This window comes from Monodelphis domestica, chromosome 3 (assembly GCF_027887165.1).
Source record: "Monodelphis domestica isolate mMonDom1 chromosome 3, mMonDom1.pri, whole genome shotgun sequence".
Classification (NCBI taxonomy): domain Eukaryota; kingdom Metazoa; phylum Chordata; class Mammalia; order Didelphimorphia; family Didelphidae; genus Monodelphis; species Monodelphis domestica.
The window spans coordinates 74,865,223-74,891,813 of NC_077229.1; the positions used below are offsets into that span (position 1 = coordinate 74,865,223).

Consider the following 26,591-nt stretch of genomic DNA (forward strand, 5'->3'; position numbering starts at 1 on the left):
AGGAATGTTTATATAGAGTAAAAAGACTTTATTAAGAAGGCTTTGAAGTCAAAAAATAAAACTCTTGATACAATTTTCTTAACCGTCAAGTCAGCTCAGCAAATATATAATCAGTACTTTAGCTGTGTAAGGTTAAAGGTCCGTTATTTTCTTTAAAATAAAATATATTTTAGTTCTTAAAATTTATTCAATAAAGTACATATTTTCCTATAAATTCCCTACATATACACAAGGTAAAAAATAAAAAAATAAAACTAAAAAAATAATAAAAACTTAAAGACATAATCAGCAAAAGGAGAAATTTTTTTTCTTTTTAAAAAAAGGTAGGTTTCTTCTGTTTGCGACATGACAGTTCTGTCCCCATCCCACCCCAAGTGGCCCCCCCTCCCGCCCAGGTGTGGTCTGCACTGCCTCCCCGCCCCTGCTGTCCGACGGCTGTGGTTCCATCCTTGCTACCTCCCCCTCCCCCCAGTGGCACTGGAACCCTCCTCCCCCCTCCCCTCCCCCCTGGGCCAGCTTGGCCTCATCCGCACTGCCCAGGGACCCCGGAATTGAAAACCCGCCCTTGAGAAAGAAAGAAGGAAGACAATATTCTCCGCAGGCAGGTGGGCGACCAGGCGGAGAGAGCCCTTGGCCCTCAAAGGAGAGACTGGAAAGCCTAGCAAAGAATGCTCCGTACAAAACCCCCCCCCGGAAAGCTTTAGAAATATAAAAAAGACAACCCTTGTGTGTTCTAAATAAAAAGTGCCATTGGACCTCTTCTCTCTGTTTATTTTAACTTTTCAACTGAATACTGTTATTTGGAAATAACTGTAGGACAGCCAGTCTGCCTAGTCCCGGCGGCTTCCACACCTGGGGTCCGAGTTAAAGCTATTCTGTAAACATTGGAGGTTTGTTTTTTCTCTGTGGTTTTCTATTCCCCCCTTCCTCCCCCCCAAGCCCAGTTCACATACCTCCCCCTGTCCCCCCTGACCAGCTCTCCCTCCCTCCCAGTCCCAACCCCCCTCCCCTCCATCTCCTCTCCCCTTTCCCCATCCTTCCTCTTCCTCTTTCTCCTCCTCCTCCTCCCTTCTGGGAGTCAGCTTTTAAATAAAAGGGTCGGAGTAGAAAAGGCTTCTTCAAAGGGAGCGCTCGGGTGAGAGGAAGGGACGAGAGGAAGAGGAGGAAGAGTGGGAGGCGGGGAGGTTGCCCTTTCTCCTCTGGTCTATGCTGGCCCCTATGGTAGGCCCCCTCCCTCCCCCCACAGCTGAAGGGTGGGGGCAGCTAGGAAAAGATATGAATGGCCTGGGTGGCTGGGGTATGGCAGGCAGGGCACTCAGGCTCAGCCTTCCCGCAGATCCGGACAGCACACTCCATGCAGAAGAGGTTGTGGCCACAGGGGACTAGAGCTGCGATGACTTCGCTCTCGTAGCACACCATGCAGTCCCGAGAGGCCTTGCGGGCACCCTCAGAGCTACTAGAGTCTGTAGGGGAGCCCGAGGCTGCTGACACGCTGCCCGGCAGGGAGGATGACGAAGATGACGAATAGCCCGTGCTATTGGAGAAGGACGACAGAGAGCCCTGGGGCCCTGGGAGCCAGGACAGGGCGCTGACAGGCTCACTGGGGATGCGCCGGGCCAGCGGGTGCTCGAGGGTGATGCCCCCTGGCTCAGGCAGTGTAGGTGAGTGGCGGGGGGTGGCGGCACCACTCAGCCCGCTGTTCCTCCGCTGGGGGCAGCCGGGGACCGAAGGACAGCCACCGAAGGCCTGCAGGGGGTTGGTGCGTTCAAAGGGGGACCAGATGGTGGCAGGGGTAGTCAGATCGAGGGCCAGGAAGTCAAAGCCAAAGTCACAATCCTCAGAGCCCAAGGGTGGAGCAGGTGGGGCGGCAGACTGACTATCACCCCCAAAGCTGAAGCTGCCTCCACCCCCCGGGCCGGGGCCAGGGCCGTAGGGACTGGTGGGACTGGCCTCTGCTGCAGGGGCCCGGCTGCCGTAGAAGGCCTCTGCAGGAGCCAGGCTGTCTGCGCGCAGGCCCGCGGAGGGCCGACGGGCTGGGTTGGGAGCCTTGGCCCAGAGCCCTGCGGGCCCACCCAGCAGGTCAAGGCAGACGTCAGTACCGTTGGAGTGAAAGTCGTTCTCGGCCCCAGCATCGATGAAGGAGCCTGTGCGCATGGTGATGTGGGCCTCGATCTCCTCACGGGCCCGGTCTACATTCTCGGGCATGCCCGTCACCTCGAACACGGGCTCCTTGTCCCGGCTTGGGGTCACAATGTACGTGTGGGTCTGCTGCTGGATCCGCTTGATGGTGGCACCCTTGGGCCCCACCACCAGCCCCACTACGCGATAGGGGACACGGACTTGGATGGTTGTTTGCCCAGGGAGGTTGGGGGGCCCCTGCACAGCCCCCGTCAGGCCATTCACTTTGTTGCGTGTGGCCCGGATCATGGAGAAGTGCTCGGCGGCTGACAGGATCTCCCGCTTCGCCATCTCCACATCCTCTTTGCGCCCAGTCACGATGAAGATTGGCTCCTCGCCTCGCACTGGGGTCTTGATATAGGTGTTGGTTTTGGCTCGAAGAGCCTTAATCTTACACCCTGGGGTAGGAGAGGGAAAAGGAGAAAGAACCATCAGATTCTCAGCTCTGGAATCTCCTACCAACCATTCACCATTCCATTCCAGAGCTTTGTAAAACAACTCTGACCTTCCGTCCCCCACCCCCCAAATCTCCAACCTCCCCAATCCCTTGTAAAATGCACACGTCTCAGAACGACACGTCCTGCCTCTGTAAGGCAGGAACTTCCTCTCCCTGCACCTCAGGTCAGCAGGCACTTCAAAAATGGGCACACAGGAGAGGGGCAGCTAGATAGCTCGGTGAATGAAGCACCAGGTCTAGAGATTGTGTGTGTGTGTGTGTGTGTGTGTGTGTGTGTGTGTGTGTGTGTGTGTGTGTGTGTGTAAGGTCCTGGGTTACAATCTGACTTCAGATGACATTTCCCCACTGTGTGACCCTGGACAAGTCACTTCACCCCCATTGCCTAGCCCTTACCACTCTTCTGCCTTGGAAGCAATATACAGAGTTGATTCTAAGATGGAAGGTGAGGGTTTAAAAAGAGAAACATTATTCACTGTCATAATTTCTACAACCTACTATCATTCTCTCCTTCAAACCAAAGTACATTTATCTGTTTAAATGTCATAACTCCTAGAAGAACGTTATCGTGACATTTTTCAGGCATGTCAGACTCTCCATGACCCCTTTTAGGGTTTTCTTGGCAAAGATCTTAGAGCAATTTGCCATTTCCATCTCCAACTCATTTTACAAATAAGGAAACTGAGGTGCCCAGGGTCACACAGCCAATAAGTGTCTGAGGTCAGATTTGAACTTTCTGATTCCAAGCTCAGCACTCTATGCACTGTGCCACCTAGCTACCCCAAAGAACATAGTAAGAACAACAACAATAATGATAACTGACATTCATAGCATGTTTTAAGATCTACAAAGGGCTTTACATACATTGTTATATCTGATCCTCTGAGGCAGTGTGACTATTATTTCCATTTTACAGATAGGGAAACTGTCATGGAGGCAAACAGCAGATATCTAAAGTAGGTGTCTAATCCAAGCCTTTTGGGTAATGGGTACAAAACTATATCCATGAGATGTTTTCTCCTTGAAATCAAGGCCTGTTTTCCAGATTGGGTGTGTACCTCTAATTCCCAAGTCCCAAGTACAAGAGCTAAATAAAGTTTCTCAAAGTGTCTAAATCAACCTCACTCATTTACAGATGAGGAAAACTGAGGCCCAGAGATACTCAATGATTTGCCCACAGTCACAGAGGCAACCTTGGCAGGAGTAGAACTAGTATACTTTGAATTTCAATTCATTGATCTAATTCTGGATATCTCTGTTGATGGGACTCTTGGAAAATGTTTCCTCATCTGTAAAATGAGGAGGGCATTCTGTTAGATAACAGTCCAGGTTTACAGGCTACTTTATGGGTTGCAAAGTCTTTTGCCTCTGTTATCTCACTTGAAATAATAAGCACCAGGGCAGTTACAGTTAGGTAACACAGTGGATAGAGCAGTAGGCCTGGAGACAGGAGGTTCTGGATTCAAATGTGGCCCCAGATACTTCCTACCTATGTGGCTCTGGAAAAGTTACTTAACTCCCAATTGTCTAGCCCTTACCATGCATCTATCTTAGAACTGACACTAATATGGAAGGGAAAGAAAGAAAGGAAGGAAGGAAGGAAGTTTATTGACTGTGTCACCTTGGGCAAGTCATTTAACTTTCTCAGTACTCTCAGCCAATACCTTCAGACTCAATTAGAAACAGATCCCTTTGGGCTGCATATTGTGAAACCACAAATTAACATTATCTATGTTGTACTGTAATTGTTTCACATTTCCCAAAGACATTTTAATCCAGTCTGGGCTGCACTCCTGGAGTGTTGCAGGTCTCCTGGCCCCAAGAGAGTCTGACACCTCTGCTCTAGGCAATTCTCTAAGCCTGGGGGAAGGGCCAGCACATACAGATCTGCACCATTTGGTAAAAGGGGTTTTCTCACCTGAGAGTTCCTCATTTACTCCATTAAATCACGGATCCTGAAACTCTTTTGAGCCTCACAATAATCCTTTAAGGTAGTAAGTAGTATAGGTATAATTAGTCCCATTTTACAAAAGAGGAGACATAAAATTTATCTTTTTTTTTTTTTTGCAAGGTCAGATTTAGCATGTGCTGGTGGCAGGATTCATATCCAGATTTTTCAACCATAAGTAAAGCATTGAGTCTCAGGTGGGCCTTTTCTAGGACTGACATTCTGTGTTCCGAGGGCCTTCCGAGCTCTGACATTCTATGTTCACAGAATATTTGAGTGTTAGAAAGGGGAGCTCAGTAACTTGCCCCACAGATAAAAAGAACATGTGATAACATATTGGAAGAGTATTTAAGAGATAATCAAGATGGCAGAATTCACTACCTCTTTAAACAGCTCGTTCTCCTTTGGGGAATCTCTAATTATTGGGAAGCACTTTTTGCCATAACGCCTCAATTTACTTCATTATTCCCACCTCCATTGCTTCTCATCTTGCCCTTTGAAGCTAAGCAATCTAATCCCTACTCTCCATGATGGCCCTTCAAAAGGAAATGATCAAATAAAATATATTAAAAAAAAAAAAAGACAACTACCATGTTAGCCCTGAGTCTTCTCTTCTCCCAGCTGATCATTCCCTGTTCCTTCCAAAGACTCCTGAATACCATGTACTCAAAACCCTTCACCATACTGGTTGTCCTTTTTTGAATCTCTTCCAACTTATCAACATCCTTCAACTATAGCATCTAGAACTAACCTGGATACTTCAGAAGAGGTCTGATATGGATAGAGGGCAGTTGAACTATCACCTCCCCACTGTCCTAAACTAGGCCTGGCAGTGGAACTATCACCTCCCCACTGTCCTAAGCTAGGCCTGGCAGTGGAACTAGCACCTCCCCATTGTCCTAAGGTAGGCCTGGCAGTGGAACTAGCACCTCCCCACTGTCCTAAGCTAGGCCTGGCAGTGGAACTAGCACCTCCCCACTGTCCTAAGCTAGGCCTGGCAGTGGAACTATCACCTTCCCATGTCCTAAGTTAGGCCTCCTTTAGCTTCATTTGTTTTCTTGGCTACACTACTACTGACTCACACTAAGCTTGAAGTCTCCTAAAACCACCAGATCTTTTTCAGAACTGCTGCTGAACTATACTTTTCCCATCTTCGAAGGGCTCTTCCACCCTGACAGGCTATGTTCTATGGTCCAAGCCTGATTCTACTGGTAAGAGTCAACAAGCATCTATTAAATGTCTGCTATGTGCAGGCACTGTACAATATGCTGGGGTTATAAAGAGAAGCAAAAACAATAGTCCCTGCCTTCAAGGAGCTCACATTATACTAAGGAAGGCAACTGGCAAACAACTATGAATATACAAGATATAGACAGGGGAAACAGAGGTAAGGCACTAGCAGGATGTGTGTGGCGGACTAGAGGGAGAACTGGGAAGCAAGTCTGAGCTGAGTCTTAGAGTTAGTCAAGAGGCAGAGATGAGGAGGAAAAGCATTCTAGGAATGGGGCACAGAATCAGGAGATGGAGGGTCTTGCTTAAGAAATATCAAGGAGGCCAGGGTCACTGGACTATAAAATATAAGAAGATAAAGGCATAAGACGCCGGAAAAGTAAGAAATTGTGAAAGATTTCTAATGCTAAACAGGGGATTTGATCTTGAAGGAAATAGGGAGCCACTATAATTTATTGATTGAGGAGGAGATATGATATGAATATGCTTTAGGAAAATTACTTTGTTAATTGAAGGAAATGATTCAAATGGCCTGGAATAGGGAGAGTCTTGAGACAGAAAACTCAATGAGAAGGCTACTGTGACTACCTGTTTAGACATGAGGTGATGAGGGTCTGTACTAGGGTGGGAGCAACAAGAATGAAAAGAAAGGGATTTGTATCTAAAAGATTTTATGAAAGTAGAAACAAGGCTTGTCAACAGATAGATATGTGGGGTGAGAGAAGTGTATAACACCTAGGTTATAAGCCTAAGTGACAGAGGATGGTGATGCCCTTAATAATACTAGAAATTTTAAGAAGGAAGAGTTGGAGAGGAAAAAGAATGAATTCTATATTGGGCAAATTGAGTTTGATATTCCATTAAGTGCTAATGGGACACATCCAGTTTGAGATTTCTAAGAGGCAGCTAATATGATGGGGTCAGGAGAGAGGTTAAAGCTAAATACATAGAACTAGAGAAGCTAAGTGGACACAGTGAACAGTGCTGGACCTGGAGTCAGGAAGACTCTTCTTCCTGAGTTCAGATCTGGCCTCAGACACTCACCAATTGTGTGACCCTAGACAAGTAATTTAAACCGTTTGCTTCAGTTTCTTCATCTATAAAATGAGCTAGAGAAGAAAATGGCAAAGCATTCTAGTATCTCTGAAAAGAAAACCGAAATGAAATCATAAAGAATTGGACATTTTAGACATTTCTGGCTATGTGACCCTAAGCAAATCACTTAAACCCTGTCTGCCTCAGTTTCTCACCTGTAAAATGAGCTGGGGAAGGAAATAGCAAACCACTCCAGTATCTTTGCCAAGAAAACCCTCAAAAAAGGGACCATGAAGAGTCAAGTACATCTGAAATGACTGAAGAACAACAAATTATTTAGCCATGTGACCTGGGGCAAATCCTTTCTACCCTCTGGATCACAGTTTCCTTATCTGTAAAATGGGATCATAACTTGCACTGCCTGCCTAATAGAAGATTATTATTTTTAAAAGTTTATCTTCATGCCCTGAAAAAATATAAAAGGGAAAAAGAAACAATATTTGAGTTTATTTCAATCACCAGTGAATTAATGCAATTTTTTTTTGGCTTTTGTTTTGATGGAGGGGTCATGACTCCAGAGCAGGAAGGGACCTCAGAGACTGTCTAGCTCAACTTCTACATTTTATGAATGAGAGACTACTAAGGTCAAGAAACTTAATGACTTGTTTAAAGCCATCCAGATCACAAGCCTTGGAGATGGGATTTGAAACTAGGTCCTCTGCCTCAGCAGAGGCAGCTGTGGCTCAGTGGTTAAGAACATTGAGCCTGGAACCATAAAGACCCGAATTCAAGTCTAGTCTCAGATTCTTCCTGTGTGCCATAGGCAATTCACTCCAGTATCCTTGCCAAGAAAATTCATGGATAATTATGGTTTATGGGGTCACAAAAGGTCAGATAGAACTGAACAACTAAATAACCAGACTCATCACTTTGCCTCCTTCCTTTAAAAAAAAAAAATTTAAACCCACACCCTCTGTCCTAGAATCAATACTAAGTATTAGTTTCAAGGCAAAAGAGCAGTAAGGGCAATGGGGATTAAGTGACTTGCCCAAGGTCACATAGCTAGAAAGCTTCTGAGACCAGATTTGAAACCAAGACTTCCTGACTGTAGGTCTCGTTCTCAATCCACTGAACCATTTAACTGCCCCAGGAAAAAAGACAGAGGAAGAGGAGGAGAAAAGAGATTTAGGATGTGATTTTTTTCATGCTTGCTGTTCTCTTTCTAAAGGCTACAGACATTCTTACCTGCTTCCTTCATGGCCAGGTACAACCATCAAGGCTCTGAGAGCCTGGAAGGGGACGGAGAAAGGGTCTCAAATACCTTTCTCATGAAGGGGGGAGGAAGATGAAGAGAGACAAGAGAGAAAGAGAAAGAGAAAGAAAGAACAAGTGTAGGGTTAAATGGGGAATTCTAGGTCTGCCTTAGACACAACTCACTATTTGATCCTGGGCAAGGTCTCTTCCTGATTATAGTAAATACAACAGAACTTCCAAGGTCACTCCCAACTCCATGCAGGTGAGCTCAGGGCCAGGAGAGTGGGTCACACAATCAAGGGGAGAGGAGGGAAAGTCCTTCGGAACCTTTCTTGTCTCCTTAAGCCCCTGAGCCTTCTCCCTACCCCTATCCATCTACTCTGACCCAGTGGCTCTGGTCTTTGCTAGCTGTACACAAGACACTCCATTCTCCAGACTAGGGATTTTTTCTGATGTCCCCCATACCTGAAATGCTTTCTCTCCTCATCTCATCTACTGGCTTCCTTCAAGCCCTGGCTAAAATCCCACCCTCTCTTGATCACATGGATCGATAGGGATATAGACTCTCACCCAAGTGCAAATATTAATAATATAGAAATAGATCTTGATCAATGACACATGTAAAACCCAGTGGAATTGCTCATTGGCTACGAGAGGGGGATGGAAGTAAGGGAGGGAAAGAACATGAATCTTGTAACCATGGAAAAATATTCTAAATCAACTAATTAAATAAAATTTTCAAAAAAATAAAATAAAATCCCACCCTCTCCAAGAAGCATTTCCCAATCCCTTTTCATTCTAATGCCTTCCCTCTGCTGATTATTTCCAATTTATCCTACCTATAGCTCATCTGTACATAATTCTAACAAAACAGCTGTTTACATGTTATCTTCTCCATTAGGCTGGGAGCTTCTTGAAGGCAGGGACTGTCTAGCCTTTTTTTTTTTATATCACCAGTGCATGGCACACAATAGGTACTTAATAAATGTTTACTGACACCCAGGGCAAGATACTTCCCTCCCCTTGGACTTAGTTTCCCCATTTGTAAACAAAGGAGTCGGATTCAATGACCTGTCATGTCTTTTCCCACTTTGAATTGAAAATCCTGATTCCAAATCAAATGCACTTTTCACTCTGCCACCTTTCTCAAGGGATAAATGCAAACTGATCAACTAGGAGCCTGCAGCCAGCTGGCACTGGTTAAGGAAGTGCTGCGTGGAGGAGGTGAGCTGAGAAGGAGGCCTGGACACATTTGTTTTAGCTGTTCACATGGGCCTCTTCACCACCCAAAATGGCCGAAAGGAAGAGGCACTGTGTGATGTTAGACTCTGTAGTCAGAGGGCCTGAGTTGGAGTTCTGCCTCTTACTGGGCCTTAGCTTCCTAATCTGTAAAATAAAGGGGTTAGGGGCAGCTAGGAGGGTCAGTGGATAGAGTACCAGGCCTAAAGTCCAGGAGGTCCTGGGTTCAAATGTGGCCTCAGACACTTCTTCACTGTGTGACTGAGCAAACCTTAATCCCTGTTGCCCAGCCCTTGTCCTTCTGCCTTAGAATTGTTACCAAGACAGAAAGTAAGGGTTTTAAAAATAAATAATGATAAATAAATAAAAATTAATGAAATGAAATGAATGGGTTAGAATGGACAGCCTCTGAGGTCCACCAGGTAACTCCACACCGGAATTGTCAGATCCTAACCAAGGGTAGCCCTGCATGTTCCGATCGAGGAAGGGGAAGGCCCCCATCCAGCTATCGCCCAGAAGTCTGGGAAGGGGCAGGAAGAGGAGGCCAGCATCCTGGTCCTTGAGCCACCCACAAGCAGAAGGCTCCTCTCAGGCTATGTTCTCAATCACAGAGCCTGATCCTCAAAATACTTTATAATAGCAAGCCATTGCCCAGCTTCAATTGCTACCACAGATTCTGCTGCAACCCAGGGAACACCATAGCCTCGTGTCACTAGACTGAGAATCAAAAGATCTGGGTTAGAATTCCAGCTTCGCAACTTATGAGCTGTGTGACCTTGAGTAAGTTACTTAATTATCTCTGGGCCTCAATTCTGTCCTCTTTAAAAGGGGGAGGGTTGGATTAGATGGCCTCTAAGGTCATTTTCAGCAAGTATCTTATCTAAGCTTTGCTTCATGGCAGAAACAAGAGCATCTGGAGAAGAATGGGGGGGGGGGGTGGAAAGATTAGGGTTGGGGTGGCCACTGTAAGGAAAAGTTTCCAAACAGTTATTTAAAAGTGGAAATGGGCTGTCTTAGGATAATAATAGCATCTACTTCATTGCTTACTGTGAGGGTTTTCTAAAGGAGACTTTTCTTTTTTAATTAAATCAATATATGTTGGGGAGGCAGTGAGTTTCCCATCATTAAGCAGGAGAGGAGGATACTTCCTAGAGAGAGAACCCCTCCAAGTCCATGTCCGAGGACCCATCAAGGGCACGTAATTCTCCTCTCAGGGGCTCCCAAGGAGTTCCATTCTTTCATTCATCACAGGGTCTGGCATACAAGAAGCACTTAATAAAAGGGCTTGTCGCTGAAACCTCAGGCCTGTCCTGAACTGGAGCCCATGGATGATGCTCCCAAACCACAGCCAGAAACTACAAAGGCTGACAAGGTCCTCCCCCAACAAGGAAGCTTCTACTTCCTTCCCCCCCTCCCCACCTCCCCACAGCCAGAGCCAATCTGTCCTTGCAAAGACCTTTCCCATCTATCCCATGCTCTCCATTCCCAATGGCCCTCACTCTTGCTGGACCACCACATCCTGGCTTTCCTTTCTGCTTTTTTCCCCATTCAGTGTTTTCCAGCACAACCACTGCAGAGTGAATGGGGGCTCCCTTGAAGTCAGGAAGATTTGGGTTTCGGGATATCCACAAAGTAGGTATATGAGCTGGGGCCAGCCACTTCATGGCCATCTGCGTCAGTTTCCTCATCTTCAAAATGGGGATAGTCATAGCACCTCTTTCCCACCCCACAGCTGATGGGGTTGTGAAGATCCTACATGATCAGAGATGTAAGGGCTTTGTAAATCTTATATCACTACAGAAATGCTATTCCTATTAGACAGCGCAAAGCATAGCACTGGGCCTGGAGTCAGGAAGACTCCTCTTTCCGAGTTCAAATTTAGTCTCTAGCACTTATTACTAGCTGTGTGATGCTGAGCAGGCCATTTAAATCCTGTTTGCCTCAGTTTCCTCAAAGAAAATGGCAAACCACTCCAATATCTTTGCCAAGAAAACCTCAAATGGGATTATTTCCTCCTTTGTAAAATAGTGATAATTCTATTCCTAGTGACTGCCTCTTGGGGGGTGGGGGTGGGGGACAGTCAGAAGATCCAGAAGGGCTGAATAAAGGTCAGCTTTCATTAGAATTCTTATCTTTCCAAAGCTTAGCAGGTATGGGTAGAAAAATTAGTCACCGAGTTACAATCAGCTTCAGCCTCTCAGTGACCCTGGGTAAGTCCCTTCTACTCTTAGAACATGAAGTTCTTACATGTGATACCAGTGGAATCAAGCGTCGGCCACGGGGGGTGGGAGGGAGGAAAAGAAAATGATCTTTGTCTTTAATGAAAAATGCATGGAAATGATCAAATAAAATACTATAAAATTAAAAAAAAAAAGAACATGAAGTTCTTCATCTATAAAATGGGGGTAGGGGATTGACCTAAATGATCTTTAAGGTCTCTTTTCATCTCTAAACTCTAAAATCACATTCTTACTTGTCAGACTCCCTAGAACCTTCTTTAGTCAGTCAACATTCATTAAATGCTTATGTGCTAAGCCCTAGGGATACAAGGAAAAGCCAAAACGATGGCTCTGTCTCTGGAGGGGCCCCAGTCTAGCAGAGGAAACATTTCAATAACTAGACTACTAGACAGAATAGATACAAGAAAGGTAATCAACCAGGGAAGGCCTTCGTGGCTCCTGAAGATCAGGAGATTTGAGCCAAGTCCTGAAAGTAAGCCAGTAAGTCAGGAGGCAAAGAGAGGATCCCCAGGCATGGCAAAGGCTGAGAGAAGAAAGATGGATGGAGCATCTCGGCAGACAGCCATGACAGCTGACAGCTGGACCATAGAGCCCAGACTGTGGGAGGGGAGTAAATATATAACTGGAAAGGTAAGAAGAGGACTGGCTGGGAAGAGTTTTAAATGTGAAACGGAAGACTTTAGACTATAACAGGGAGCCACTGAATTTCATTGATTAGAGGGAGATAGTGCTATCGGTGTAGCACTTTAGGAAAATGACCTTTTAGGGCTTCAGATCCATTGGTTACCTATGGAGGAGAAGACCCCAACTTCTCTGTCTGTCATTCAAAGTCTTTCCACGCCATGATCTGGCTCCAATGAGAGAACTAGATAAGAGCAAGGCAGGGGTCCCAACAATTCCCTGCTGGGTTCCCTGCTCTGGGAAGAACTTGGGCAGGGAGGGGGTGGGAATCCTTAACTCTGAGGAGAGGGAAGAGACAGAGCCTTGGCAAAGGCTTCATGAAGGAGCAGGAAGAGTTCTTGAGAAGGCCAGATTCAGAACAGGAAGGGACCTCAGAGATCTCATCTCCTCTAACAACCTCATTTTGTAGATGAGGAAGGGGAGGCCCTCATGGACAGGTGATTTTCCTTTGTCAGTGGCAGAGCTGAAATTCAAAGCTGCAATGTTGTACATCTTAATTCAGCACCCTCTCCTGGCCCACAAGGCTTCTGAGGGAATCCTGGGAAGGAAGGATGGAGAACGCTGGGTGATAAGAAAGGGGGAGATGGAGGAGAGGAATAGAGCGGTCCAATTTGGCTGGAAAGAGGAATATCAAAAAAGGAAGGGATGTGAGATGAATCTGGGCCCTGAAGGCTGGGATTTGGAGTCGTCTTTCATCAGCACGTCTTCTGTTTTATACTGTATAGGCATGGCACAGGGGTGAACTTGCAGGCTGTGTGGTCTTGGTACCGGAAAAGGCCCTCAGATAAACTCCTAGCTTTACCCCCTGAATCCCTTTTTTGGTCTCAACTTTCCCATCACTAATTTGGTCAAAGGCCCATCTCATCAGGCTGTGGTTCAAGGTGGTCTTATTTAGTCAGGGAAGCTACATGTGAATTAAGAGTGGCCTGAATTAAGGAAGCTAGGTGGCTCAGTGGCTAGAGAGCCAGCTAAAATCTGGCTTCAAACACTTCCTGGCTGGGTGACCCCAGGCAAGTCACTTAATCCCCATGGGTTTTACCACTCTTCTGCCTTGGAACTGATACTTAGTATGGATTCTAAGACAGATCTTGTAAGAGCTCGTTTAAAAAGAAAAAAAGAGTAGCCAGGAGAAGAGATTTAGAGCTACGCAGGGTCTGAGGTCATCCGGTCCAATGCCTTTGTTTAACAGAGAAGTAATCTTTATCTTTTTCCTAATCCAACCTTCTTCACAGGACAGAGGCTGGATCCTTGGCCAAGATGAGTAGCTACTCACTGGACTTTGGAAATCAATCGATCAATCATTAAATGAGGATTAAGGGCTCATAGCACAAGGTACCAGGCTCTGGATACAAAGGAAAGGTGATGGGCCCCTGACCTCATGAAGTGTACAGGTCAGTGGAGAAGACATCAATAGAGGTTCATACAAGATACAAACATAAGGAAAGAAGAAGGGGACAAATTTATTAAGCACTCACAGGGTGTGTACCAGGCACTGTGCTAAGAGCTTTCAAGAGTAGATACATCTATACAGCATTTAAGATAGTCTAAGGGGGGGGGGGGGGGGGGGGGATGGGGAAGGAGCCCGCTACAGAAGAAAGCTCAAGATAAACATTGGAGGAAGCCAAGTCAGAGATTAAAATGTGGAGGTGAGAAAGGAGAGAATTCCAAGCATGGAGCAGAGGCAGGAAAAGGGGGTATCCCATGTGAGATCTGAATGGTGGGGCCTTAAGAGTGCATGGAGTGGTGTAACGTGGACAAAAACTAGGAACATGGCAGGCTAAGTTTCTCTTTGACGCTGATGATGACAAAGGAGTCGCTGGACTTTTTTGCCACGACACCCATATTTTGGTGACTTTGCAGAAGATCCACTTGAGGCAGAGACCCACAAGCTGGCTACTGAAGTGGTCCAAGCTAGAGGCAATGAGGGGCTGAACACCAAGGGGAGCAGTGTGAAGGGAGAGACGGGAACACATCTGAAAGATGGTGGAGAGGTACAAGTTGTGCCTGCTGATCACTATGGGGTGAGTCTTTAAGAGTGAGGAGCTCAGGATGTCCCTGAGGCTGGATGGATTCAGAAGAGGAATGGGCTTAGGAGGGTGACATACTTGCTTCTGTGTTGGACCCTGCTGGGTTGGAGGGGCCCAAAGGACATCCAGTTTGGAGAAAGGAATTGATACTGTTAAATGCCACAGAGCTCAAGAAGGACTAAGAAAAAGCTTGGGGTTAATGCTGGACTAAGATTCCTATTCCTCACCCAAGCCAATGGAGGGATCCACAGCTGAATAGTCGTCTAGACCTGCCGTTCCCCCTCATCATTCCATTAGTGCTCATTTCAAGAGCACCCTAATTCCTTCACCTCCTGACTCCTTGTGAGGGAAGTAGTAAGACCATTGTTATCCTCATTAGATAGATGAGGAAATTGAGTCTAAAGGCATGATTGGTCCTTGGTTTACACAGCTAGTTAAGTGCTGGAGGCAGGATTTGAATCCAGGACTTTTGATTCTAAGACTATCCCTTATACTAGTCAACAGATGTACATTTGGGCAGCTGAGCTCTTCCCAGACATCCCAACTCCTCAAGGGAGAAGACTACGTCTGTTTTCACAGACGTCCCCCTATGGTGCCTAGCTCACGGTTACCTACAGCAGCCCCCAAAAGAGACTTCCCAAACCAGCTCCTAAAAATAAGAACTATAGAGTGACAGATTAAGAACTCAAAAGCAGGGCAGCTAGGTAGTTCAGTGGAATGAGAACCAGACCTGGTGATAGGAGGTCTTGGGTTCAAATATGACCACAGACACTTCTTAGCTGTGAGACCCTAGGCAGGTCACTTAACCCCCATTGCCTAGCCCTTACTGCTCTTCTGCCTTGGAACTAATACTCAATATTGATTCCAAGTCAGAAGGTAAGGATTAAAAAAAAAAAAGAGCTCAAAAGAACCCCCAAACCCATCTAATCCAACAACCCTCTCATTTTACAGATGCAGAAAAGGTAGCCCAGTGCACACAGTGGTCATGCAGGTAGTAAGTAACCAAAGCAGAATCTGAACCGAAGTCCTGAGTCCAAAGCCACTGTACCTGCTCCCTCTGGAATAAGAGCCTACCACTTGGAAGTCCATGGCCCTTTCCTTCCTCCTCCTAGCCTCTCTGGTTCAAGATATCCATCAGACACTCCCTCAGCTCAGTAGCAAATAATAACAGCTTTTGTTTCTCCAAGCTCTTCACAGCTGACGGGGCATTTTCTTCCTGACAGCTTTGGGAGGCAAGTAGTGCAGGAATTATTATCTCTGCTTTACAGATGAGGAGAATGAAACCCAGAGAAGGCAAGAAATTTGGCCAAGGTCACACAGCTAGTACGTGAGAGAGAGAGGGGGACTCTGAACACAATTCTATAAGATCAGAAAAAGGGAAATTGTCCCCAGCTTTGAAGAAGGGGAGGGGGTGCAGGGAGAGATCAGTAATAATCAGTTTTCACATTAACAGTTTTTTTACAAAGGGAACTCTGTAGACATGCTCTCATTTGATCCTTCTAACAAACCTATAAAGGCAAGAGTTCTGACCAGGCAGTCAGCCTGGTGAAGCCTGGGGCCCCCTTCTCAGAAAGATATTATCTGCGACAAATACAATATATAGCATCATAAAGGAAGACAATTATTTTGAAATCAAGATGTTATTTTCAGTTCCAAGTTCATGAATGCCCTGAATACACTGGATACACTGAATACTGTGGATATACAGACCCCAGCTGGTTGCCATTTAGGACCCTCATTTTACAGATGAAGAAACTGAGGCTGAGAGGTTTAAGTGATTTGTCCAGGGTTACACAGGGTCGGAGTTTGGGATTTGGACCCTGGTCTTCCTGACTCTGCACTGGCTTTTCCAAAAAAGAAGGCTGTTGTATCCTTTTCTGATATGCTAAGCCTAGACCTATTCTCCCATCTGGAGAGAGGAAGGGAAAGGACTTGCCCAAGAACACAGCACAGATGTGAAACCTTCCACCAGACTTTACATTCTCCCTTCAAGGGTAGGGATTGACCTGCTTTTGATTATTCTGTATTCCAACAAAACTGAGCCTTTTCCCAAAGTATTCACAGACTATTAAGGCTCAGAGTGACCTTTCCCATCAGGCTGATCTCTTTTTACAAAGATAATGGGAGCTTAAGTGACAAACAGCTAGTGAGTTTGAACCCTTCATCCTCCAAGAGCTAGTTCCATGACCTTAAGCCACACCACACTTTCCTGGAGTTTATCCTCCAACAATCGTCTATGGTTTGTGGGTAGAGAAGTCCACAGAATCATGGGATTTGGGGCTGAGATCAAAAGTCAAACCTGTCATTTTTTCAGATAAGGTGCCTGAAGCCTCTTACTCAAGCAGGTTAACAGAAGAACTATGGATGGAACTTGGGATTTTCTGCAAGAAACCTAGTTTCCTTCTGGGACAACTAACAATGGGGACAAGTTAGGCTGGCCCTGAGTGCCCCCCCCCCCCCATTCCCTTCCTCCCCCATGAGCCAGCCACTCCATGGCCAATCAGGCATGGACAGCTAAGCTCTTAACAAAAAAATTGATACCATCTCCCAGGCTTATGGTTTGGCATTTGATGATCAAAATGGCATAAGATAAGCAATGGAAGGACAACCATTCCCATTTTTAAAATGAGGAAACTGAGTCCCAAGGGTGGGAGTGACTTTCCCAAGGTCCTAAGGGAAAGAAGTAGCAGAGTTAGGACTTGAACCTATGTAGACTGGCCAACACTAAAGCCAGGGCTTCTTTCATTTCCCCAACTATCTCCTTTAGCATGATTGCTAGACCAGGGGCTCCTGACACCTGCTACCTTGGCTCCCTCCACTTCACAATCCTAGAACCATCTTTGCCCCTGCCTTTTCTTCTCTGCCACTCCTAGGAAAGTCTTTTTTTCTCTTGTCTCATACAGCCTCTACCTACCCTAGCTCACCTACTCTTGCCTAGATCATTGTAACTCCCCAAATCCTTCTGCATAAGTGGCTAGAAAGATCATCTCTGCTACTAAGCAGCCAAGTTTGGCTAACTGAAGGCCTATGTATGGATTTACAGATTTCCCACCTCTAGGCCTTTGCCCATCTCTGATACTTTCCCATAGGAAATTCTCCCCATTCTCCAAAGTTCAGACACTCCCTCTAAGAAGAAAGTCCAGAAGCCCCAGTGAGGTTTCTTTTTCTGTCCTTGTACCACACTCCCTTGCTCTCAGGGTCAGTTAGGCCAGTCTAATTGATGGCTGTGGGATAAACTTGATTGTGGGCGCCACTCAATTTTCTATCTCCCACCTGTATATAGTAAATACTGAATACTTAAATTAATAAACGAACCTTTCTAAAGTGTGGGGCTCTCTGCTGCTCAGAAATCACCACTGGCTCCTTTTTTGCTCACTAAACCAAAACTTTGGAATTCTCTGAATTTATAAAATCTTATCTTAGAGAAGAAGCTGAGGCATAAAGAGAAGAGATGACTACTTGTCCCAGGTCACACTGTTAATGGCAGAAGTGATTGAGGGTTCAGGTTTTCTGACTCCACCACCGCCTCCTGTTTCTGCTGTCAATTCAATGTGACCAGCAGGTATTTATGAAGCACGGCACGTAATAAGAAAGTCAAAGGAGAAACAGTCCCTGCTCTCAAGGAGCTTACATTCTACTAAGGTAGGTCATGTAAATAAATATATGCACAATCATTTGAGGTGGGAAAGCTCTGGAAGCCTTCAGGAACCAGAGAAAGCTTCCCTGGGTGGCTGGGGAGCTGAACTTCAAAGGAAGTAAACAAACATTAAGTACCCACAATGTGCAAGGCACTGTGCTAAGCCCTTTACAAAAATCTCTTTGTAGAGATATGAGGTTCAAATCTGGCCTCAGATACATCCTAGCTGTGTGACCCTGGGCAAGTCACTTAACCCCCATTGCCTAGCCCTTACACAGTATTGATTGTAAGATAGAAGGTAAGGGTTTAAAAATGACACATGCAAAACCCAGTGGAATTGCACGTTGGTCAAGGGAGGAGAGAAGGAAGAGGGAAGGGAAAGAACATGAATCATGGAACCATGGAAAAATATTCTAAATTAAACAAATAAATTAATTAAAAGTTTAAAAAAGATAGAAATGGGTAACCTAACACTTAAATAATAAAAAGAGTTAAAAAAAAAAGAAAGAGTGGTAAGGGCTAGGCAAGGGGGGTTAAGAGACTTGCCCAGGATCACACAGCTAAAAAGTGTCTGAGGCCAAATTTGAACCCAGGACCTTCCATCTCTAGGCCTGGCTCTCAATACACTGAGTCACCCAGCTTCCCCCTCACAGTATTCTAAGATGGAAGGTTAAGGGTTTAAAGAAAAATCTCATTTAATCCTCACAACAAGCCAGTCATTATCCCTATTTTACAAATGAAGAAACCTTGGCCGACAGAGGTGAAGTGATTTGACTAGGATCGAACAGCTAGGAAATATATGAGGCTAGATTAGAACTCAGGTCTTCCTGATTCCAAGATCTGGTGCTCTAACCAGTTTGCCAGTCAGGTGCCTCTGAAGGAAGCTAGGGATTCTCAAAGGTGTGAGTGCCTTCTGTGCAAAGGGGCTGCTCTGGTCTATTTCTGTCTGGTCCTTGTGGCTCTCTAGCCTTCTCATGCTGCCATCTTTATCTCTCTGCTTTCCTCCCATTCAGCTGGATCCCTCTCTGGTCCCTGCACAGCCCAGCCCAGGCACACGGTCCACCCAAGCCACAATGCCCTTCCAGACACAAGCTCATGTGCCTCCTCCAAGACACCCACCCTGCTGGATCTAAGGAGCCTGGAAAGATGAGAGAGAAGGGCTAGATTAAAAGGGAGGTGAATACCAAAGAGAGCATTTGCTATCGGATCCTTGAGGCAACAGGGAATGGCAGGAGTTTGAAACAATTCCACTTTCTCTTTATGAAAATCACTTTGGCTGCTGAATGGAGAGGAGGGATTGGAGTGAAGAGAGACTTTCCTAGGCAGGTATTGCCACAAGCCAGGCAGGAGATGTGAGGGCAAAATCAACAACAGCTCAGAATAAGGAGATTTCCAGGAGCTACTCTTTGGTCGCCAGCCTGAGGGACTGGGAGGATAGTGGTGCCAGGAACAGCAGGAAAGGAGATGGGGTTTAGGGGGGGATAATGAGTTCTATTTTGGACATAATGGGTTTAAGATGTCCATGGGGAAGAACATGCCTCCCTTCCTTGCTGCCCTGTGCCCTCAGCACACCTAAGAAGGCACTCCTACCCACCCATAGACACCCCGGCATTTTATGTCCCCTGGGTGTTCAGGAGCAAGCAGATGGCCTGCTGTGTCCATGCAACCTGGGCCCAGATTGAGAAAGAAAGGTCCGAAGCCCTCCATGAGGGAAGCAGGACAGACCAGACAGAGGCTTTGGGGTTTAAATACTGCCTTTGTCACTCATTCCCTAGAAGGCCTTCTCTGGGTCTATTTCTTTATTTGCAAAACGTGAGAGAGGTTGGGTTAGACAGTCCCTTTTCCTAGCTCTAAATCTAGGCAATTTCGCCTCATCTCTGAATAGGTTCCACCCTATCTATCTGTAAGAGATGGCTGGCTTCAATGAAAACCTGAAGCTAAGCACTTTGCAAACCTTAAAGGCCCGATATAAATGAAATTTTATTTTATATTAAGGAGCCACAATGCATAGAGTGAAAAGACTGATTAGATATCAGGCAGAGAAGACCTGAGATGATGTCTACTTCCCACACTGGACAAGCACCAGTGAGTTTCTAGACACTTCTAAATCCTGATTTCCCCTTCTGTAAAATGGGGATTAATTATATCTCCTTTGGGGGTAGCTGCAACCCAGACTCAAAGGAGATACTAGCAAGAAGCTGTTTTGCAAACCTAAAAGCGGCACACAATGTCTTCTATTGCTATGACACAGATTAAGCAAGGCATACCTACAGGGAATTCCCAATATGCCCAGGCTGCACGCCTGGAAGTTAAGATCAGCAGGGACTTCCCAGGAGAGGTGGCACTGGAGCTGAGTTGGAGGCTGGGGGAAGGTGGGATATTCTGGTGGGATACTGCCCTAGCAGAGGTAGGAAGAACCTGGGAAGGGGAAGAGATGGGGCTAGTTGGAAGTTATCCCTGTCTATTTCTTGGGGTTCCCAAATAACCTTCAAGAGGAGTAGTCTGGAGGAGGCAAAGAGGGGGTTCAGACATATCAAAGGGCACTCTACAAGCAGGATGGGCCCCCGTCCCTCCCCAGCATCCCACAATCACCTCTCCCAGCAGTAACTCTTTCAAGGGTACTTTCCACACTGAGAAGGAGGGAATGGAAAGGTTCTTCTCCAATGGGAGACAATGACAATCCTACTTATGATGGGGAAGGCTATCCACTCCAGAGAAGGAACTGTCGGGGTGGTCTTTCACATCAGTGGATCTTTGGGCTTTATTGAAGGTTTTGATTATGTATGATTTTGCTCTTACAATAATGATCAACAACAATGGAAGTGGGTTTTGCATGAAAATAAACAAAATTCAAAAATTTAAATAAAAAAGAATTATAATCCTGAGGTCCTTTTCTCTGCCACCGCCTCAGGCCAGCCCAAGTCCTTCAGTGCCAGCTCTCCCAAAATTATCAATGAGATATTATTTGTAAACCACCCAGCACAGTGCCTGGCCCATAGTAGGTGCTTCATTACTTCTCCCAAAATGATCAAATAAGATAATATTCGTAAATTGCTCAGCACAGTGCATGGCACAATAAATAAATAAAGTGCTTAATCAATATTTGTTCTCTTCCCTCCAAAGGGAATAAGCCCTACTCTTCAGGGGCCACCTCTTCCAGGAAGAACCCCTGACTTCCACCATCCATCAGTACACTTTCATTCCTATATCTCTTGCTGGGTGTTGGAGGCTGGAGAAATGGTTCACAGGCCCTAGCTTCCAAGTGTTTATGATCTAAGGGCTTGAAAAAAGACCCAAGGATTTCAAGGTGGGAAAGTAGGTGGGAGGGAGGGCATTCTGGGCCAGGAGAGAATGGTGAAGTTCAAAGGCATGGAGAAGGGAGGAGGAGGAGGCAAACAAAGGGCTGGGTGAGTTTTTCACTCTTGTGGGTGGCAATTCCCCTCTCTGGCTTTCCCCAGGCTAGAGCATCAACTGCCAAGGTCAGGGAGCCCCCTTTCCAACTCTCTGGATCCCTGGGGGAAAGGGAAGGGGGAGCCCCTAGAAAACATGCAGAGTCCTAATCCATGCTACATATAATGTCCAGGGAGGAACCTCAGATTCCCAGGGAAGGAGGTGACTCCATCTTTTCTAACCTGTGGGAGCCTATCGGGTGCAGCCTTTCTAAGCTTGTTATTTTGCTCTCCCTAACAGAAGTATTTCTCAAAATCTTATCCAGAAGGCTGATTAATAAATGCTTAATTGACTGATGTTATGAACTGGGTCTGCCTGATGCTTCTGGGGGAATCTGGCCACTTATGGAGCACCTGTGTGACTTCCTTCAACAAAGAATGATGCTTTTATTAAAGAACTGTTGGCTCTGGGAGAAGGGGGGGGGGGGGGGGAGAAAATGAATCATGTAAACATGGAAGAATATTTTTTAAATAATTAAAAATTTAAAAAACACATCTTTTACAATATAAAAAGTAAAAAAATAAAATAAAGAACGTTCCCTGTCCATTGTAACAAACAGGATAAGAGTCCTGGACTTGGCATTAAAAGACCTGTGTTCTAATCCAGGCTCCACCATTTACTCACTTTTGGGAATTGTGCCTAAGTTCCCTCAACTATAAAAGAAGGTTAAAAATCCTTGCATTATCCACCCCAGACCCCCCTCCAAGGCTGTGTGGAAAGTCCTTTGCAGGAAGTAAGGGGGATAGACTAGTTACCTTTTGTGTAAAACCCAAATTTTCCTAGAATATGTTTGCTTTTGCTCCACGTGGGAAGCCAAAGAAGCAAGGCTTTGTTGGAGGGGCTGGGTGGTGGGGAGACAGGGCAGTTCATGGAAATTTAGGCTTCAGCTACCACAGAGAGGTCAGCTTTTTCTAGGATCCCAGGGACCTTGGAGGAGAGAGCAGGGTATGGGAAAGAATTCCCTTAAGGGGTCAGCCATTCCCCAAGTGACCTTGGGCAAATTCCTATGACAGATAAGGAAACTGAGAGCTTAAATAAAAAGGGATTTGCCCAAGGTCATTTGGGGGAGTAGCTAGCCATAGATTTGAGCTGTCTTGAGTTTGAATTCACCATGCTGAGCCCTGCCAAAGGTCTGGCCCTGAAAACACTGACTCTGGGGTCCTGGCTTGACCTGTGTGACCTTGGACAAGTGACTTGCCCTCCAGGGACTTGATTTCCTCTTTTGTAAAATGAAGGGGTTGGACCAGATGGCCTCTGGGAATCCCTTCCACCTTTCGATCCCTAGAGAGCCCCCTCCTGGGGATCCTGTGGGAGGGCTGAGATCTAAAGCTCCTGACACTCAGCCCTCAGGGGTGCTCAGGAGGAGCATCCTGACTCCCCGGTGCCCACTAGGGTGGGGCCCCAGCCTCAGAGGAGCGGAGGGCTGGGAAGCAACTAAGAAACACTCTGGGGAAAAAACCCTCTGCAGACGGGGGCTCCATCCTCCATGAGCCACCAAACTTGCCCAGTGACCTTGGCCAAGACATCTCTTTGGACACAGAGTTGCCCCTATGCAAACTAGAAACAAACTAACCCCAACTGGACACACTTAGCCATAGTAGCAACAGTAGCCTCGAGATCTGGGAAGGTTTGCAAAACCATTCACATACATGATCTCATTTAGAGCTCACACCCGCCCGCCTGGTGAGTTGTAAACTGTTCTTGGCTGATTTTACAGCCCTGAAAGAAGCCCATCGACCTGCCCACCAGCCTACTGCTGATCCCAAGTCCAGCATTCTCTACTTTGCCACCTTGGGTGCAAAATGGTTTCTAGGCAAAAGGAAGGCCAAACCGGGCCAGCCAGATGCAAAAACAAACAAAAAACCAACCCCAAACTCTAGACTGGAAAAAGCGGAGAACCTGGGTTCTGCTCCAGAGGGCATCTCTTACTAGGGGCAAATTGCGGTCTTGGCCTAAATTTCCCCAGGGGTCAAAGGAGGGAGCTGGCCGACATCCTCTAATCCCATATGGAACTCAGTTTCCTCATCTCTCCTGGGATGCAGAGTCCAGGGAGCCTCTGGGGCGAGAGTGAGCGGAAAGGGCTGTGGGACTGTCACTGGGTGACTGGTGTGACCTCGGGACTTCTATGCCAGACCTGGAATGCCACGCAGGAGGGCACCGAAGGAGTCAGGCAGGCTTTCCTAGTCCCATGCTACCAGCCTGGCCCCACCCTGGTTCCCTAAGCAGGCCCTCCCCCCCAAGCCACAAAGAAAGAGCTGGGCAAGGCAGAGGATGGCTGGGGGTGGGGGGGGCAGGGGGAGGGGGGACAAGGGGGGGAGCGGGAAGAGAAAAGTTGAGACCGGCAGCCAAGCTGGGCTGGGCTGGGCCAGGGCTGAGAGGAGCTGGGAAGGAGTGGGGGGGAGGTAGTGGGCTGGCTCAGGGCAGCCCAGCCACCAATGAGAAGCCTTGGGCCTGATGTCACCATGCTAATCGCAGCATGGTCCTCTAACAAAGGGAACAATAGGGCAGCCAGCCACCCAGGCCCCTCCGACAATAGAGCCGGCCCCAGCCTTCCAGCCCGGGATGGAACGGAGACCACCCCCTTTTGGCCCAGCCCCGAGCAGTGGCCTGGGGTGGGGGCGGGTGGTGGGTGAAGGCGGTATCCTCCGATACCCACCAGCTCCTCAAGACCAATCCACAGGGGACCACGTACACTCCCAGGGGGAATATCAAATGGGCATGTAAAAGGCTGAAAGATCTCCTCAGAAATATCTCGACCCCCCCAGCCCCCCCACTCTCTCACCAGCCCAGCAGCATCCCTCCCTCTCAGTAAGCTGGGAAATATGGAGTCTTTGTGACTGATTCTTTGCCCCCCCCCCCCAACACACACACCTCTTTGACAGAAGCCTACTTACACGGTAGGGCTTAGAAAGGAAAGGCCCCCCAACCCCAAACTGAACACAGTCTGCCTTTTCTTCCCCCCCCCCCATCCCCAGGGACTCCCTCCCTTTCTCCAGATCCTTAACAGCAGCTCAAACTTTGGCTGGCCCCTTGGGCAGACAGACACTGTCCCCAAGCTGGGACCACCAAGGCCGGGCAGCACACAAAAGGTAGAGGCCAGCCAGGGCAAGGACAGGGAGGCTGGCAGGGTGGGAGGGGGGCTTTTGCCAAGTTAAACTCTCCAGGCACTGCACAAAGGGAACAAAAGTGACCCAGATACAGAAGGGGGTGCACATCTTTCCCCAGAGCTCACAGCTTCTGCCCTAAATGGGGGTGCAGATACCCCGTCAGGTCAATAACTAAAGCCCTGGAGCTGACTCCAAACTCCAGTCCTAGGGGGCTGCCAACGGCCCCTCCTAAATAGTATAGCTCCTGTCATTCACAAGCCCCGGTTTCCAAAGGGAGTGTCAGTGTGGGGGCACTCACAACTTCCAGGTCGTTGGTCCAAGCCACTTTTCCTAGTGACACTTTCTGGATAAAGGGTTCAGGGCGCCGCTGGAGGGGGGGAGGGGTAGTGCCAGAGGGCAGCGATCAAGGCCAGGGAGGGACTTTACCTTGTCTCCCCACAATCTCGGCGACGTGCTCTGAGCTGGGCACGGGGACACACTCGGTCATGTTGACACTCTTCTTCCGGCTGCCGATCACGCTCATCTGCTCGGCCAGGATGGAGTGGTGGCTCAGGTGAGGGTGGTGGTGAAAGTTGCTGAACACATCTGGCGGGGACGTGGTGTTGGAGGCCGGGGGGCTCACGTCCGGGTCCAGCATCTGGAGGGCTCCCAGTACGCCTCCCGCCCCGACGGCCACCCCTCCGGGGGCGTCCAGCCCGGGCCCGGTGGCAGGGTCCAGGTCTTCCAGGGCGCCGTCGGCCGCCTCGTCTTCTTCCTCCTCATCGTCCTCCTCCTCCTCCTCTTCCTCCTCGGCGCAGGCCTCGCCGTTCACCCCGCCTTCTTCCTCCTCTTCCTCTTCCTCGTCGTCCTCCTCTTCTTCCAACCCCAAGATGGAGAGCTGGTCCAGAGCGAACCTCAGGGCGGCGGCGGCCGCCTCCTCCTGCTCTGGCGGGGCTGCCCCCTCGGCGCCCTGGTCCGGGAGCGGGGGCGGTGGGGGCGGCGGCGGGGTGGGCGGGGGCGGCGGCGGCGGGGGTGCTGGGGGCTGCTGCTGCTGCTGCTGCTGTCCAGGGCCAGGGCCAGGGCCAGGGCCGGGGCTTAGCATCCCCAGGCCGCCGCAGCTGTGGGGCGGGCCCGCCGTCGCCGCCGCCACCGCCGCCGCCGCCGCCTCCCCTCCCTCGGGCTGGTAGATGGAGCTAGGCATGGCCGGGCGCGGGGAGGGCGGCGGGGAGCCGGGCTTCGCTAGCCCCGGAGCTGCTCCTGCTGCCGCTGCCGCTCCTGCAGCTGCCACGGCTGCTGCAGCAGCGGGAGCCGGGCCCTCAGGGGGGAGGCGGCCGGCGACCCGGGCTGGGCTCGGGGCTCCGATCCTCGCCGCCGCTGCCGCCGCTGCCGCTGCTGCTGCTGCTGCCGCCGCTGCCGCCGCTCCCCGGGCTGCTGCTGCTGCTGCTGCTGCTGCTCCTCCTCCTCCGCCGCCGCCGCCGCCCCCTCCTCCTCCTCCTCCTCCTCCTCCTCCTCCTCCGCCGCCGCCGCCGCCCCCTCCTCCTCCTCCTGCTCCTCCTGCCGCCGCCCCCCGCCTCCTCCTCCTCCTCCTTTGTCTCCTCTCCAGCCGGCCGCCTGCATTCAGCAGCAGCGGGGGGAAGAAGGGGGCCGGAGGAGCGGCAGGAGGCTCAGCTGCGCCCGCGGCCGCGGCCGCTGCTGCTGCTGCTGCCGCCGACGACGCCGCCGACGCTACCGCGGCCGCTGCTGCCGACGCCGCCGACGCCGCCGCGGCCGCCGACGCTACCGCGGCCGCTGCCTGGCGGGCTCGCTCCGGGCTCGGGCTCGGGCAAGGGCTGGGGCTGGGGCTGGGGCTGAGGCTGGGGCTGGGGCTCGTCGCGGCGGCGGCGGCGGCGGCTACGCGGGGCTGCGGCTGCCGGGGCGGGAAGCGGCGGCGGTCGCGGGGGCTGCGGCGGCGGCGGCGGGCAGGGCGGTGGGCAGCGCGGCGGCGGCGGCGGCTGGAAGCTCCCTCCTCCTCCACCTCCTCCTCCGGCTGCCCCCCCCCCGCCCCGCCTTTCCCGGGAGCCCGTGACGTCACCCCCAGCCCAACAATGGGTCAGGGGACACGGCGCACGCGCGGGCTCCGCGCCGGCCCACAT

The 26,591-nt window shown here is 48.9% G+C and overlaps 1 protein-coding gene across 1 annotated transcript; it reads right to left on the reverse strand.

Moving 5' to 3' along the window:
* Positions 1-750: 750 nt before the first annotated feature.
* MEX3D (mex-3 RNA binding family member D) lies at positions 751-26,591 on the reverse strand. The gene is made up of 3 exons (XM_056820979.1): positions 26,506-26,591; positions 24,907-26,276; positions 751-2,576 (listed from the first exon to the last, which is right to left on the reverse strand). The coding sequence occupies exons 1-3, from the start codon at positions 26,589-26,591 to the stop codon at positions 1,264-1,266; spliced, it is 2,769 nt and encodes a 922-aa protein (XP_056676957.1). The 3' UTR covers positions 751-1,263.

Bases quoted from the DNA above. Each gene is read 5' to 3' on its own strand.
- MEX3D (XM_056820979.1), bottom strand. From the start codon at position 26,591: ATGTGGGCCGGCGCGGAGCCCGCGCGTGCGCCGTGTCCCCTGACCCAT. The intron at 26,277-26,505 runs GCGGGGCGGGGG...CCCTTGCCCGAG, and splicing joins GTCACGGGCTCCCGGGAAAG to CCCGAGCCCGGAGCGAGCCC. The intron at 2,577-24,906 runs GTAAAGTCCCTC...CTCCTACCCCAG, and splicing joins CGAGATTGTGGGGAGACAAG to GGTGTAAGATTAAGGCTCTT.